This window comes from Osmerus mordax, chromosome 3, assembly GCF_038355195.1.
Source record: "Osmerus mordax isolate fOsmMor3 chromosome 3, fOsmMor3.pri, whole genome shotgun sequence".
NCBI lineage: Eukaryota > Metazoa > Chordata > Actinopteri > Osmeriformes > Osmeridae > Osmerus > Osmerus mordax.
Genome location: NC_090052.1, coordinates 592,935 through 610,426, shown reverse-complemented (window position 1 = coordinate 610,426; position 17,492 = coordinate 592,935). Strand labels below are relative to the sequence as shown.

At 48.8% G+C, this 17,492-nt stretch overlaps 2 protein-coding genes across 4 annotated transcripts in view; both read left to right on the top strand.

The window, feature by feature from the left end:
* The first annotated feature begins 6,411 nt into the window (after positions 1-6,411).
* Positions 6,412-10,304, top strand: LOC136939366 (mitochondrial glycine transporter B-like). The gene is made up of 7 exons (XM_067232096.1): positions 6,412-6,484; positions 6,976-7,085; positions 7,787-7,871; positions 8,191-8,370; positions 8,773-8,941; positions 9,353-9,513; positions 10,182-10,304. Exons 1-7 carry the CDS (start codon positions 6,470-6,472, stop codon positions 10,302-10,304), a joined length of 843 nt encoding a protein of 280 aa, XP_067088197.1. The 5' UTR covers positions 6,412-6,469.
* A 3,661-nt stretch (positions 10,305-13,965) lies between these two features.
* The window catches only part of LOC136939273 (small ribosomal subunit protein uS2-like), a 31,945-nt gene continuing 28,418 nt past the window's right edge, over positions 13,966-17,492 (top strand). For 2 of the 3 annotated variants that reach the window (XM_067232035.1, XM_067232029.1), the window contains exons 1-4: positions 13,966-14,025; positions 14,634-14,793; positions 14,928-15,046; positions 16,671-16,916. In XM_067232035.1, the coding sequence (XP_067088136.1) occupies positions 14,661-14,793; positions 14,928-15,046; positions 16,671-16,916 (498 nt within the window). In that variant the 5' untranslated portion in view covers positions 13,966-14,025; positions 14,634-14,660. The other variant, XM_067232031.1, reaches the window with a different exon arrangement.

Sequence of the window (17,492 nt, the reverse complement as noted above, 5' to 3'; positions counted from 1 at the left end):
TTTTCAGTCCAAATTGTGATGCTTTAGTACAGAGGGAGTCAGGTGGCTGAGCGGTTAGGGAAGCGGGCTAGTAATCAGAAGGTTTCCAGTTCGATTCCCGGCTGTGCTAATGACGTTGTGTCCTTAGGTGTCCACTTCACCCTACTTGTCTCAGGGGGAATGTCCCTGTACTTACTGTAAGTCGCTCTGGATAAGAGCGTCTGATAAATGACTAAATGTAAATGTCTAAATGTAACCAGTGGATGAATGAGCTTAACTTATTGTGCAAATCTTTAAAAATCAAACTTGCATATTTACTATATATTTATATATGCATTATAAATTTACTATATAGGCTACCTTATGAGCTCACTCAGTTGACTACGCTACAATATTTCTTGTCGAAAGCTTGTATGCGCGTGTGTGCCGCCACCTAGTGGGCTGAATAAACTTTTGAAGTTGATAAAAGACATACTGTTATCCACAGGGCTTTATAATTTCCCTAAATTGAATGAAGGACTACCAAAGGTATGCTAGATGATATGAGATGTTCTCGTTCTATGCTGTAAATCACTTGTGCAGGCCAGAGGTGGAGGAACAGTCTTCTGGCCAAGCTGCAAATAATGGAGGGCCACAATGTGCTGTCTGATAGAGGAGGGCCACAATGTGCTGTCTGATAGAGGAGGGCCACAATGTGCTGTCTGATATAGGAGGGCCACAATGTGCTGTCTGATATAGGAGGGCCACAATGTGCTGTCTGATATAGGAGGGCCACAATGTGCTGTCTGATAGAGGAGGGCCACAATGTGCTGTCTGATAGAGGAGGGCCACAATGTGCTGTCTGATAGAGGAGGGCCACAATGTGCTGTCTGATATAGGAGGGCCACAGTGTGCTGTCTGATATAGGAGGGCCACAATGTGCTGTCTGATATAGGAGGGCCACAATGTGCTGTCTGATATAGGAGGGCCACAATGTGCTGTCTGATATAGGAGGGCCACAATGTGCTGTCTGATAGAGGAGGGCCACAATGTGCTGTCTGATATAGGAGGGCCACAATGTGCTGTCTGATATAGGAGGGCCACAATGTGCTGTCTGATATAGGAGGGCCACAATGTGCTGTCTGATATAGGAGGGCCACAATGTGCTGTCTGATATAGGAGGGCCACAATGTGCTGTCTGATAGAGGAGGGCCACAATGTGCTGTCTGATAGAGGAGGGCCACAATGTGCTGTCTGATATAGGAGGGCCACAATGTGCTGTCTGATATAGGAGGGCCACAATGTGCTGTCTGATATAGGAGGGCCACAATGTGCTGTCTGATATAGGAGGGCCACAATGTGCTGTCTGATATAGGAGGGCCACAATGTGCTGTCTGATATAGGAGGGCCACAATGTGCTGTCTGATAGAGGGCCACAATGTGCTGTCTGATAGAGGAGGGCCACAATGTGCTGTCTGATATAGGAGGGCCACAATGTAGTTGCAGAAACCTTTTCCAGCTATGCAGCTGCAGGAAAAGGCCATCAGACGTCCATTGTCAGCGGCGAGTGATACACAACAAAAACATAGGGAAATACTAATAAGAATGGTGTACATGACATCACTGTTCATAACAGTACATCACTGTCAGCGGTAGTAACAGTTTATGGAAAGAGTTGAAATGGCAGTAGAGATTTATAACTTATGGAATGAGATGAAAGAGCTGAGTCAAATCTCCTGCACATAATTCAGGTAGATTTCCAGACTTATGCTGAAAATCACCTTCTGTCTCTTTAATCAAAAGAATAAAAGACACGGCCTGTGGCCAGCAAGGCTACACAAACAAACAAAGTGTGTGAGAATGTTTCTATACCTGTAGCTGTGCAGAAACTCAGCAGAAAGAGCTGCAACTGCAGCGAGTGAACAGTACTGCAACGGCAGTAAGAAGCCCAGGTTGCCACATTAAGAACAGGGAACATGTGCACGCAGTGGTCAAACCTCTAGTTTGTGAGGCTCCTCATTTTCACCCCTAAAGGAAAAAGGGATCAGTGCGCCTTCAAGCGTAGGGGAGTGGAATTCTGGAGGGGGGGTGAGATTTCGGCCCAACACCGGCCCTAGGGTTTGGGGGATCTTGTTTTCTTTTTTTTTTAAGAATTTGTTTTTTGGGGGGGCCCGAACCAATCGCGGGGCCCTTAACAAATGTTTATTTTGTTTATTGGGTTGGGCCCGCCCTGTACTTATAACTAGCTAACCAGCTAAATGTGGAACCGTATCTACAAGCTACCAGTTAGCTAAATAGTTAGTTTTGACCTCCACTGTTCGGGAGATATTGCTTAGCCATTGTGGTCGGACTTATCGATCGTGACAAGTTATCTAGGTATGTGGCAATTGTTGAATAATTATGTTATGTGGTTACATGTACAGTGTTCAGTTAGATCGTAGGCCTATTTAATAGCCATTTCCATTATTAAACAAATGCAACGTTTGTGCAATTTCACTTATTACATGTTCTAGTACAATTGACAAATTGGCTGTTGCATCTTGCAATGAGAGGATGAATCTAGTGTTAAATGCAAGAACATATGTTGTTCATGGTTTTTATATTATAGAAACAACCATGGAAAACTTTTGCAGTTTATATTGTGTACAATTAAATAAAATGCTGATTTTCTGTTATATTTTTCATCAGGTGCGCTAGATGATGCCCTTGACAAGATTATGGAGTTAGAAAAAGCTCTCCTGCAACCAGCCAATGACACCAGGCCTTCTCCACCACCAGCTAGTGGAACACAAAGCTGACTTGTGTATTTGACTAAATATTGGATCAGTAAAAAAATTGTATGTTACAGTAATTATTTGTGAAATGTTGTTTACTTGTCTAGTAAGTCCCAAGAGTGATTCTAGTGTGAAGAACAATAGCTAGTAACCGATTATAGCATCAGACAGTTGTGAAGCCTGTGCAGTGAAATATCTCTAGTTGAAAGAGGTGCATGTAGGACTGCTCTCGGAAAGCTCTATCGTGGCCCAGACTGTTCCATCAGAGTGAGCAGCAGCAGCACAGCAGCAGCACAGCAGCAGCACAGCAGCAGCACAGCAGCAGCACAGCAGCAGCACAGCAGCAGCACAGCAGCAGCACAGCACAGCAGCAGCAGCAGCAGCACAGCAGCAGCACAGCAGCAGCACAGCAGCAGCACAGCAGCAGCAACACAGCAGCAGCAGCACAGCACAGTAGCAGCGCAGCAGCACAGCAGCAGCAGCACAGCAGCAGCAGCACAGCAGCAGCACAGCAGCAGCACAGTAGCAGCACAGCAGCAGCAGCACAGCAGCAGCAGCACAGCAGCAGCAGCAGCAGCAGCACAGCAGCAGCACAGCAGCAGCAGCACAGCAGCAGCAGCACAGCAGCAGCACAGCAGCAGCAGCACAGCAGCAGCAGCACAGCAGCAGCACAGCAGCAGCACAGCAGCAGCACAGCAGCAGCACAGCAGCAGCACAGCAGCAGCACAGCACAGCAGCAGCACAGCAGCAGCTCAGCTCAACACATTCAGTTCAGCCATAGACGATTCTAGGTTTTAAAACTGGGGGTGCAAAGGGTAGTGTGTGGTTTTTTTTTGGGGCTGACAAAAAACATGCTCAAAATTGATAGTAGATTTTAAAATGTTTAATTAATCATTAAAATACAACAAACCATGATAGAACATACAACTCTGACATCACATAAAATGTTCTAAAGTCATTTAATCGGTTTTTTACATTAATTTGAAAATGTAACTTTTTCATCCCAACAGTAAATGCAAAAAAGAAGCTGGTTTTAGTTGCTAATCCTTTACATGCATGTAATATATGCAATAACAGCACTGAACAGCTTCTCCTGCGGGTTCTACGTTTTAACGTTTCTCCCTGGTCCTTGAGGTTTTGCGTGTTTCTTTATCATCCCTACACACTCCTCTCCTCCCGCACTCACTGCGCCACCAGAGGGCGCTGTTGAGACAGTTGTCCCGGCCGCATCCCTCCAGAGAACGGACCGCCGTATTAACGGGTCGAGTCTGAACCGGTTTTCCTCCGGTCTAATCCGTAAACAAGGATGTCTGCAGCTGGGCAAGAAAGAGGACAACTTTCCTCATAACAACTGTGTTCTTAAATGGTACAGCCTACCTCATACTTTGTACAAGATAAGCATGTGCACGCGGTGAGACTCATAGGTTGACAATTGACAACAGTTGACAATAATCAAAATTTTGTAATTAAGAATTGAGACAGGCAGACTCAGACCGTGTTGTCACTGTCTCCAAACCGCACATTTCCTTATGGGGACAGTTCAAATACAACACTATGCCACATGGCTGACGGTTGATAATGACCGTTGTTGTGATGATCAGATAAAGTCTGTCCATCACCACTGGATCCAGATAGACAGGTGTGTCTAGGAGGCTGTACAACTTAGTCAGGAGGATTTCCACAATAATATAACAGATGGGCCTAAAATACATAGGCTCTAATGTCATGGCTGCACTATAATAGACTCCACCGCTTTGCCCGGCTGCGCTGCAAACGACGTCCAGAGCGAATATTCTCTAAATACTGGATCACAAGATGACAGGGATCCAGGCAGCTAACCAGCAGCACGTGACTGATGTGAGTGTGAGTGTGTATTGGTGGACTCGTTCCTTGTGATTCACAAGTTGTGAACATCACAGACCTTTCAGATTCTGCTGAGTTTCAGAAGTTGGGTCCTTGTCTCCTTCCTCACGGCTGCTGTCCCGCACTCAGGAGGGAGTTTGGTAGGGGGCGGGGCCGCGGCGTTATTTGGAGAACCGGCTCGTTCAAGTTTTCTCTGAGAATAACATCTAGGTGGCCCAATATGCAACTTCAAAGGAAGATAGGACTCGAGCTGGAAGGGTCGAAGCTATAGCAGGCACCAACTTAGTGAGAATCCTGCGCTGTAATTTCTTAAAATTGTAGCTTTTCGCTAAATTGTTATCTTAGACCCCGTTGTCAGTGAGTGTCGTTTCATCATCACCGCAAGAAACACTGCAATCACCTTCTCGGGGCCGGACGTGCGGCGTGTTACGTTGAATAAACGGTAATTCGGTGAAGTTTGCCTCACTTACTGGAGCAACAGTTCATCAGCTTGGATCTCGTGAGATCACGAAAGCCTTAACTCGTGTAAATCATTAGTGGTGACCAGTCACGAGGAGATTTCACGAGCCTGCACCACCGTGTTATAGACCAGGTGAGTAGCCTTCACGAAAATACACCAAGCGGTTCATGTAAGACGAATCTTGTCATAATGCCAGTGTAGTACAGCCGTCACCTCATATTCTAGCCGCCGAGAAAGACGAGTGGAGACTGTCAGACAGATGTTACGTATGTGTCTGTGTGTCTGTGTATGTATGTGCGTGTGTGTGTATAACTATAAGTAGGCTGTGCTTTCTGTAATTCCACCGTTGGTTTGGCAAAATGAACATTTGTTATTTCATGCCAATAAAGGTCATTTAATTGAGTTGACAGATGTCCCAGCATGTGTCCCAGTGTTTATGTGTCTGCAGTCTGACATGGTGGACAGCAGACAGCAACAGGAGGATCTATGACATTCTCTGGTGATACTAGTGTTCACCTCATTCATCTGGAGGGTGGGTGTAGCTCAGTGCTAGTTTGACTGCAGATCAAGAGGTCGCAGGTTCAATTCCTCCTGTGGGTCACTTGGATAAAAGCATCTGCTAAATGAATACATTATTACTATTAACTATTACTAGTTCTGTATACACTGTAATCTCATTGTAGCCCCCCCAAAAACCCCTCTCCCCTCCTTTCTCCCCCTCTTCCCCCCCCCCTTCTCAGTGAAGAGGTCAAGTGACCAACTGCATGGTCCCCATCAGTCAAACTAGACACAGACGTTTACTCATCAACCAATCAGAGGTCAAGATACAGAATGTTCTGGACATACAGAGGGAAGGATAGAGAGAGACAGGAAGGTTGAGGGATGGAGAGAGAGAGAGAGAAAGAGAGAGGGATGGAGAGAGACAGAGAGAGAGAGGAGAGTTGAGGGATGGAGAGAGAGAGTCTACCAGTGTGTGTTTTGTTATCTGTGGTTAGAAAGATAATTTCTCTTCTTGTTCCATTCTCCTCTCTGTACATCCAACTGTCACTCATCTGATCTCTCCTTTCCAGGAATCTTCTGGGAACCCCTACAAGTAAACAGCTTTTAAAGGACAGCAATCTCTAAACAGCTTTTAAAGGACTGCACCTCTAAACAGCTTTTAAAGGACTGCACCTCTAAACAGCTTTTAAAGGACTGCACTCTGTAAACAGCTTCTAAAGGACTGCACTCTGTAAACAGCTTCTAAAGGACTGCACTCTGTAAACAGCTTCTAAAGGACTGCACTCTGTAAACAGCTTCTAAAGGACTGCACTCTGTAAACAGCTTCTAAAGGACAGCAAAAGGAGTGGTTGAGAAGAGTGCTGATCACAAAGAAGGAGGAGGAGGAGAAGAGAGACAATATTTTCTCAGAAGAATGGAGCTGTCTCTGGTGAGTACCTCTACAACTCTCTCGCTTTCGCTCTCGTTCTCTATCTCGCTCTCTGCCCCCCTCTCTTTTTCTCTCTCCCTTCCTCTCTCCCCTTCTAAGTATCTGACTGTCATGTTGTTGTTGTGAGTAGAACACAAGTGGTTCTGGAAGCTTCAGTGTGTTGCCTAGGTGATGGGCCAGCTCTTATTGTCCAGCCCCGCTCCCTCTCCCCCCCCCTCCCCAGGTTCACCCAGCCCTGAAGGCTTTCTCCCTCCCCCCCCCTCCCCAGGTTCACCCAGCCCTGAAGGCCTTCTCCTTCTCCCCCCCTCCCCAGGTTCACCCAGCCCTGAAGGCCTTCTCCCTCCCCCCCCTCCCCAGGTTCACCCAGCCCTGAAGGCCTTCTCCCTCTCCCCCCCTCCCCAGGTTCACCCAGCCCTGAAGGCCTTCTCCCTCCCCCCCCTCCCCAGGTTCACCCAGCCCTGAAGGCCTTCTCCCTCTCCCCCCCTCCCCAGGTTCACCCAGCCCTGAAGGCCTTCATGTGTGGGTCTCTGAGTGGCACCTGCTCCACCCTGCTGTTCCAGCCTCTAGACCTGCTGAAGACACGCCTGCAGACCCACCCTGGGTACACACACACACACACACACACCACACACACACCACACACACACACACACACACACACATTACATACACACCACACACACACCACACACACCACACACACACACACACCACACACACACACATTACATACACACCACACACACACCACACACACACACATTACATACACACCACACACCACACACACACACACATTACATACACACACACACACACACACACACATTACATACACACCACACACACACCACACACACCACACACACACACACACCACACACACACACACACATTACATACACACCACACACACACCACACACACACACACACATTACATACACACCACACACACACCACACACACACATACACACACACATTACATACACACCACACACACACCACACACACACATTACATACACACCACACACACACCACACACACACATTACATACACACCACACACCACACACCACACACACACACACATTACATACACATACACACCACACACACACACACACATTACATACACACCACACACACACACACCACACACACACACACATTACATACACACCACACACCACACACACACACACATTACATACACACCACACACCACACACACACACACATTACATACACACCACACACACACACACACTAACACGCACTCCCATCTTTTCCCCTCAGGTCTTCCAGGGTTGGCATGGTGACGGTGTTGCTGACTGTAGTAAGAACTGAGAAGCTGCTGGGACTGTGGAAGGGAGTATCACCTGTGAGGACACACACACACACACGCACACACACACACGCACACACACACACACCCACACACACACACACACACACTGGGGCTGTGGAAAGGAGTATCACCTGTGAGGACACACACACACCCACACACACACACAACCACACACACACACACACCATCCAAACACACACACACACACACTGGGGCTGTGGAAGGGAGTATCGCTTGTGAGGACACACAAACATTACATATATACATGCACACACCACACATAACATACCCACACTCATACACTCAGTCACTCATACACACACCCTCACACTGACCTCAACTCTCCCCCTAGTCGTGCGTGCGGACCATCCCTGGGGTGGGGGTGTACTTCAGCAGCTACTACTCCCTGAAGCAGCGCTGCCTGGGCCCCCGGCCCCCCGGTCCCCTGGAGGCCCTGCTGCTAGGGGCAGGGGCCCGCTGCCTGGCCGGGACCATCACCCTGCCCCTCACCCTGGTCAAGACCCGCTATGAGGTAGGAGGCGCAAGGAGGAGGGGGAGGCGCAAGGAGGAGGAGCAAGGGGGAGGGGGAGGAGCAATTGGGAGCAAGGGGGGGGGGAGGAGCAAGGGGGAGGGGGAGGAGCAAGGAGGAGGAGCAAGGGGGAGGGGGAGGAGCAAGTGGGAGGGGGAGGAGCAAGGAGGAGGGGGAGGAGCAAGGGGGGAGGGGGAGGAGCAAGGAGGAGGCGCAAGGAAGAGGGGGCAGGGGGGGGGGGGAGCACTAGGCTTGGGTATTTTGATTGTTGGTTGGAAAGCGGGAGAGAAGTGTTATAGTTACATTTATCCTGTAAATCCTAAAAATGGTCAATCATAATCTGTTTTGCAGTGTGTAATGATTTCAATGTTGGTGTGCTGGCCTGTGTGTGTGTGTTTTCTGCAGAGCGGCAGGTATAACTACAGCAGTGTAGCGGGAGCGCTGAGGAGTGTGTGTGTGCTGGAGGGGCCCAGGGCCTTGTTCTCTGGCCTCACAGCCACCCTGCTGAGAGACGCTCCCTTCTCAGGGCTCTATCTGCTGTTCTACACCCAGACCAGGAGGGCCCTGCCTCAGGGTACACACACACACTGTACACACACACACACTCACACTGTACACACACACACACACACACACACAGAGACTGTACACACACACACTCACACACACCCCCCCCACACACACACACACACACTGTACACACACACACTCACACTGTACACACACACACACACACACACAGACTGTACACACACACACTCACCCCCCCCCCCCCACACACACACACACACACTGTACACACACACACACTCACACACCATACACACCATACACACACCATACACACCATACACACTATACTCACCATACACACACACACATACACACACAAACCATACACTCTATACACACACCATACACAACACACACACAGACTACACACCCATCATCCACCCCCTGATCCTGTCATGTCTGCCCCATCCAGAGGTGGCCTGCTCCCCCTGTGCCCCCCTGGCGGGGGTCTGCTGTGGGGTTCTGGCCGGGGTCCTGGCCTCCCTGCTCACCCAGCCGGCTGACGTCCTGAAGACGCTGGTCCAGGTCCGGCCACACTCCTCCACTGCCGCCGCCGCCCGCCGCCTCTACCTGGTAACCATTGCCGTGGTCACTGGCCATCGGTCAGATACGTCTCCTTGGTGACCTTGTGTCAATCGGACATGTCTCCATAGAAACTAGTCATCAGTTATATGCATTGCCATGGTGACCACATGTCAATCGGACGGGTGTCCTTAGTAACTAGTCATCATTTAGATAGGTCTCCATGGTAACTAGCCTTTAGTGACATACATCTCCATGGTAACCACGTCCACAGTGTCGGTATGAATAAAACAATCCTAGTAGGTCAGCACAAGTACATCACTGATGTTATCAGGGTGGGCTGTATAACATGTCCCCCTCCTCCTCTCTCTCCTCCCCTTTCTCCTCCTCCCTCTCCCCCCTCTCCTCCTCCCTCTCCCCCCACTCCCCCTCCCTTTCCCCCCACTCCTCCTCCCTCTCCCCCCTCCTTCCTCTCCCCCCTCCTCCCTCTCCCCCCTCTCCTCCTCCCACTCCCCCTCCCTTTCCCCCCTCTCCTCCTCCCTCTCCCCTCTCCTCCTTCCTCTCCCCCCTCCTTCCTCTCCCCCCTCCTCCCTCTCCCCCCTCTCCTCCTTCCTCTCCTCTTTTCTCTCCCCCCACTCCCCCTCCCTTTCCCCCCTCTCCCCATCCCTTTCCCCCCTCTCCTCCTTCCTCTCCCCCCTCTCCCTCCTCTCCTCCTCCAGGAGCAGGGGCTATCAGGGTTCTTCCGGGGCGGTGTGCCGCGCTGCCTGAGGAGGACCATGATCGCCGCCATGGCCTGGACCGTCTACGAACACATGATGTCACACATGGGCCTGAAGTCCTGAAGAGGAGGGGGGAGGGGGGCAGGAGGAGGAGGAGAGGGGGGGAGGGGAGAGGGAGGAGGGGTATTTAGATGAAGGGGAATAGGAGGGGAAGGGGGGGGGTCAGGAGGAGGAGGAGAGGGGGGGAGGGGAGAGGGAGGAGGGGTATTTATATGAAGGGGAATAGGAGGGGGAGAGGGGGAGGAGGAGGAGGAGAGGGGGGGAGGGGAGAGGGAGGAGGGGTATTTATATGAAGGGGAATAGGAGGGGGAGAGGGGGAGGAGGACAAGTAGGAGACGTGTGGTTATGGTGACGAGTTCACTGTCATCATGTGACCTACATCATGTGACCTACATAGCTGGCACAGCACTGGGTGTCCAACGAGCTGTTCATTTACCTGCTGTCATGTTATGGGGGAGGGCAGCACAGTGGTTACAGCATAGGACTGCTATAGTGGAGGGCAGCACAGTGGTTACAGCATAGGACTGCTATAGGGGAGGGCAGCACAGTGGTTACAGCATAGGACTGCTATAGTGGAGGGCAGCACAGTGGTTACAGCATAGGACTGCTATAGGGGAGGGCAGCACAGTGGTTACAGCATAGGACTGCTATAGGGGAGGGCAGCACAGTGGTTACAGCATAGGACTGCTATAGGGGAGGGCAGCACAGTGGTTACAGCATAGGACTGCTATAGGGGAGGGCAGCACAGTGGTTACAGCATAGGACTGCTATAGGGGAGGGCAGCACAGTGGTTACAGCATAGGACTGCTATAGTGGAGGGCAGCACAGTGGTTACAGCATAGGACTGCTATAGGGGAGGGCAGCACAGTGGTTACAGCATAGGACTGCTATAGGGGAGGGCAGCACAGTGGTTACAGCATAGGACTGCTATAGGGGAGGGCAGCACAGTGGTTACAGCATAGGACTGCTATAGGGGAGGGCAGCACAGTGGTTACAGCATAGGACTGCTATAGGGGAGGGCAGCACAGTGGTTACAGCATAGGACTGCTATAGTGGAGGGCAGCACAGTGGTTACAGCATAGGACTGCTATAGGGGAGGGCAGCACAGTGGTTACAGCATAGGACTGCTATAGGGGAGGGCAGCACAGTGGTTACAGCATAGGACTGCTATAGTGGAGGGCAGCACAGTGGTTACAGCATAGGACTGCTCTTGACTACATATGAAGAGACTGCAGAGTGCAATGTACAGCACTCCCGTGCTGTGCATTGCTTTGGAGAAAGCTTCTGTGAAATGAAAACATTTTATTATCTTTTTTTTATTTTATTATTATTCATATTGATATAATGTATGCCGTTTGTGGAAAGCAAACATACTTTTTGATGAAAATGAATAAAGTTGTGTTGATCTAATATATATTAGAGTCTGGTACATGTATGAGTATGTATGGAGGATGGCAGATGGGTGACAAACAGAACGGTATCAGAATCAGAATTCGGTTTATTCGCCATTTATGTTATACAAACGAATAAACCTGATTCTGATTCTGATTGGACCCTATCTTGACAAACAGAACGGTATTGCAATCACAGAAGGTTTATTAACCAGTCAGGATCCAATTACAGAAAGTTTATTAAACAGTCAGGATCCAATCACAGAAAGTTTATTAAACAGTCAGTGCAGAATCACAGAAAGTTTATTTAACAGTCAGTGCAGAATCACAGAAGGTTTATTAAACAGTCAGTGCAGAATCACATAAGGTTTATTAAACAGTTAGGGCAGAATCCAAGGTCAGGGTCTAACAGGGAACTACAAACACACGGTCAAGACTGAGGTCAAGGTTCAGGCAAGGGTCTGAATACAGGACAAGACTAGACTTCATAAAGTATGGTAACACACACACACACACATCCACCCTCATGGTTACCCCAGTTACCCTACACCCTTAACAGTAGTTATGTAGATGTTCCAGTTACCCTACACCCTTAACAGTAGTTATGTAGATGTTCCAGTTACCCTACACCCTTAACAGTAGTTATGTAGATGTTCCAGTTACCCTACACCCTTAACAGTAGTTATGTAGATGTTCCAGTTACCCTACACCCTTAACAGTAGTTATGTAGATGTTCCAGTTACCCTACACCCTTAACAGTAGTTATGTAGATGTTCCAGTTACCCTACACCCTTAACAGTAGTTATGTAGATGTTCCAGTTACCCTACACCCTTAACAGTAGTCATGTAGATGTTCCAGTTACCCTACACCCTTAACAGTAGTTATGTAGATGTTCCAGTTACCCTACACCCTTAACAGTAGTCATGTAGATGTTCCAGTTACCCTACACCCTTAACAGTAGTTATGTAGATGTTCCAGTTACCCTTCACCCTTAACAGTAGTCATGTAGATGTTCCAGTTACCCTACACCCTTAACAGTAGTCATGTAGATGTTCCAGTTACCCTACATCCTTAACAGTAGTCATGTAGATGTTCCAGTTACCCTACACCCTTAACAGTAGTCATGTAGATGTTCCAGTTACCCTACACCCTTAACAGTAGTTATGTAGATGTTCCAGTTACCCTACACCCTTAACAGCAGTTATGTAGATGTTCCAGTTACCCTACACCCTTAACAGCAGTTATGTAGATGTTCCAGTTACCCTACACCCTTAACAGCAGTTATGTAGATGTTCCAGTTACCCTACACCCTTAACAGCAGTTATGTAGATGTTCCAGTTACCCTACACCCTTAACAGCAGTTATGTAGATGTTCCAGTTACCCTACACCCTTAACAGTAGTTATGTAGATGTTCCAGTTACCCTACACCCTTAACAGTAGTTATGTAGATGTTCCAGTTACCCTACACCCTTAACAGTAGTTATGTAGATGTTCCAGTTACCCTACACCCTTAACAGTAGTTATGTAGATGTTCCAGTTACCCTACACCCTTAACAGTAGTTATGTAGATGTTCCAGTAGTTCCAGATATCCACTCACAGGGACAGATGAACAAACTTGTAGAACATTTGACTGGAACTCAAAAGATCCCAGGTACAAATCCCTCCTGTATGTTGCTTGGGATAAAAGTATCTGGCAAGAGATGCACACTGCATTAAAGATGCACTTGTGACATTTGATTGAAGTCGATTTAGCTGCACTGTGCAATTCACTATTGTAGTTGAAATGTTGTCTTCATTGCCCTCTGCCTGACAGCTAATATGTGGTTACAACTCTGCACTGTGTCTGGCAATACAGACTGTTCCTTGACTCTGGTCTGTACTGAACTACACACGTATACACGTATTTTCTATATGCTCTGTGTATGTGACATTGGAAAAAAACCGTCAGCTAAATTAATTAAAAGTAATATAGGCCAAATCTTCAGAAAAAATTACATTTCCAATAAATATTTCTCAACAGATTGCACAGTCAGTATGTACATATTGGGATACCTTCACCTGGAACAGACTATCTCGAACAAATAAAAGTTGCAACACAGTCCGCTGTTCCACGCGCTGTCGGCGTCTCAGGATTGTCTTAATATGGTCTTTCCATCTCAGTGTCTTAATATGGGCTCGTGGTCCGATCTGCTGTTACACCGTTCATATCTCTGTTGGGACGAGGCGTAGCCGCGCCATCTAGTGGCTAAAACACGCAACTACACAAACAGCTCCTCGGCCTCGACCAGCCAATGGTGGACGCGCAAACTCGGAAACATATACAACGTCACATCCTCCCATCGTCCTCTTTTTTATCGTGTGGTCTGAATTCCACACGGTGTTGTCTCGTGGTGAGTTTTAAACGTTCATTTCTCACTCCAGATCAAACAAGCGCTACAATAAAAGACTGAACAAACTCGATGACAATGCGCAGTACGTCTCCCATCGTTCCAAATGCAGACCTGCACGCAGAAAGTCGCTCCATATCCGCAGTAAAAGAACCGTTAGCATTATTAGCATGTCTTGCTAGCGACACGCGTCTTGCGGGATGACATTCAGCCGCAGCAGCGCGCTCAAGCGGAGTTGTAGAAGTTTCCAAAAACTCTCAAACGCCGCCCCATCTTGGTGAATGTGAAGGAGAGAAGGGTAAACGTTTACAAAATTGTGAACGGTGTCTTAACTGTTGTCAATATAAGATTTTATTCATTGCCACTCGTAAACTGGGCTTCGGATTGAGCGTTTCTCAAAGAAAACTCGGAACTAAAGTTCACGCTCAAGGACATCAAAAGTCAAGAGTATAGTTTATCAAGTGACGGTGTCATGAGGACAAGAAAATGCTTGAGGCGAGGCTCCGGTCAACAACATCTCAACAACAATATTAAAAAAAAACGAACAAAGGCCTAGCTAGTTTAAATTAACAGCAAATGCTGACCAGTTTTGTCTCCCATGACCTCGCCAGCTATAAGAACACGGAGAGAGATCGAAGATGTCGGGGGGTCTGGACGTGCTGCAGCTGAAGGAGGAGGACGTGCTGAAGTTCCTCGCGGCGGGGACGCATCTGGGAGGCACTAATGTCGACTTCCAGATGGAGCACTACGTGTACAAGCGCAAGAGCGACGGTGAGGCGCAAGACACGTAGATGTGGTGTAGAAACCATCTAGGTTCATATCTGACGTTTTCCGTTTGTGTGTAGGTATTGAGGTTTGAGGAGGAGTCTGCACCAGAGGGTGATGTTCATGTTTGTTGACTCCAGGTGTCCACATCATCAACCTAAAGAAGACCTGGGAGAAGCTGCTGCTGGCGGCCAGGGCCATCGTAGCCATCGAGAACCCTGCTGACGTCTGTGTCATCTCCTCCAGGAACACGGGACAGGTAGCTAGAGACAGCGCGCGCACACACATGACAGGTAGCTAGAGCAGTGGTTCTCAAAGTGGGGTCCGAGAACCATAGCTAAGGAGTCCGCGAAATCATTTGTCATAAATTATAACATTGGAAAATTGTGCTGTATCATTAAAAAGTGAAGAATATAATATATCTACAGATGGGGACCATTTGCACCAATAAAACAAGCATATTGTGTCCAGTTAAGAACAGAAAGGGTATGCTGAATGGGTGTTCCGATTATGGTGGTGTCCTTGGAAAATGTTCACCTTTGTAAGGGGTCCCTGGCCCTGAAGGTTTGAGAACCCCTGAGCTACAGAACACACACACACAGGACAGGACAGGTAGATAGAGAACACACACACACAGGACAGGTAGCTAGAGAACACACACACACACACACACACAGGACAGGTAACTAGAGAACACACACACACCCACACACACACACACACACAGGACAGGTAACTAGAGAACACACACACACACACACACACAGGACAGGTAGCTAGAGAACACACACACACACACACAGGACAGGTAACTAGAGAACACACACACACCCACACAGGACAGGTAGCTAGAGAACACACACACAGGACAGGTAGCTAGAGAACACACACACAGGACAGGTAGCTAGAGAACACACACACAGGACAGGTAGCTAGAGAACACACACACACACACACAGGACAGGTAGCTAGAGAACACACACACAGGACAGGTAGCTAGAGAACACACACACACACACACAGGACAGGTAGCTAGAGAACACACACACAGGACAGGTAGATAGAGAACACACACACAGGACAGGTAGATAGAGAACACACACACACACACAGGACAGGTAGATAGAGAACACACACACACACAGGACAGGTAGCTAGAGAACACACACACAGGACAGGTAGATAGAGAACACACACACAGGACAGGTAGATAGAGAACACACACACACACACAGGACAGGTAGATAGAGAACACACACACACAGGACAGGTAGCTAGAGAACACACACACAGGACAGGTAGCTAGAGAACACACACACAGGACAGGTAGCTAGAGAACACACACACAGGACAGGTAGCTAGAGAACACACACACACAGGACAGGTAGCTAGAGAACACACACACACAGGACAGGTAGCTAGAGAACACACACACACAGGACAGGTAGATAGAGAACACACACACACAGGACAGGTAGATAGAGAACACACACACAGGACAGGTAGATAGAGAACACACACACAGGACAGGTAGATAGAGAACACACACACACAGGACAGGTAGCTAGAGAACACACAACCCTGAACACAGCAGGTACCCTAACCCTTAGTTATTATTCAACAATACGATAGACCCCTATGGTTCAAATTCACACACGGCTAAATTCACCAATCCTGGCTTTGACAAGTCTGCAAAAGTGTTGAATACTGTTATAATGCTGTTATAATACTGTTGTAATTTGACGGTAAAACAAGTTTTCTCCACTTTAAATCACATGACTCCTGCTTGCTACTGTGGCCTTGTACAGAGCAGTGGAGGTACTTTTCCCCATCCCTGTCTGGCTGGGACTACAGTAACATTACCTCCTTCCTCCATTTCCCAGAGGGCTGTGCTAAAGTTTGCCTCGGCATCCGGCGCCACCACCTTCCACGGCCGCTTCACGCCCGGCACCTTCACCAATCAGATCCAGGCAGCCTTCCGCGAGCCCCGCCTCCTGATCGTGACGGACCCGCGCGCCGACCACCAGCCGCTGACGGAGGCGTCCTACGTCAACATCCCCACCATCGCCATGTGCAACACTGACTCTCCGCTCAGATACGTGGACATCGCCATCCCCTGCAACAACAAGGTCAGGAAGCCCTTCCAGCTGGGTTAGGGATAGCTAGCTGCTGGGTTAGGGATAGCTAGCTGCTGGGTTAGGGTTAGCTAGCTGCCTGGTTAGGGATAGCTAGCTGCTGGGTAAGGGATAGCTAGCTGCTGGGTTAGGGTTGGCTAGCTGCTGGGTTAGGGTTGGCTAGCTGCTGGGTTAGGGATAGCTAGCTGCTGGGTTAGGGATAGCTAGCTGCTGGGTTAGGGTTGGCTAGCTGCTGGGTTAGGGATAGCTAGCTGCTGGGTTAGCTAGCTGCTGGGTTACCTAAGGTAAGCACACCGTTAGAGCCCGGCGCGGTCCTGTCTGTGCTGCGCGGGGTGTAGGATGTGTGCTACAGAGACGCAGTGCCCCGCCCCCCCAGCTCTGACCAGTGGGTGAAGGGGGGCTATGTTTTCGAGCGCTGCTACACTACACTGCCTGGAGCAGCCTCCTGCCCTTTTCACAATGGTGTCCAGGGTCTGATGATGTGGATGATGATCTGTTGTGTGTAGGGCCACCACTCTGTGGGTCTGACGTGGATGATGATCTGTTGTGTGCAGGGCCACCACTCTGTGG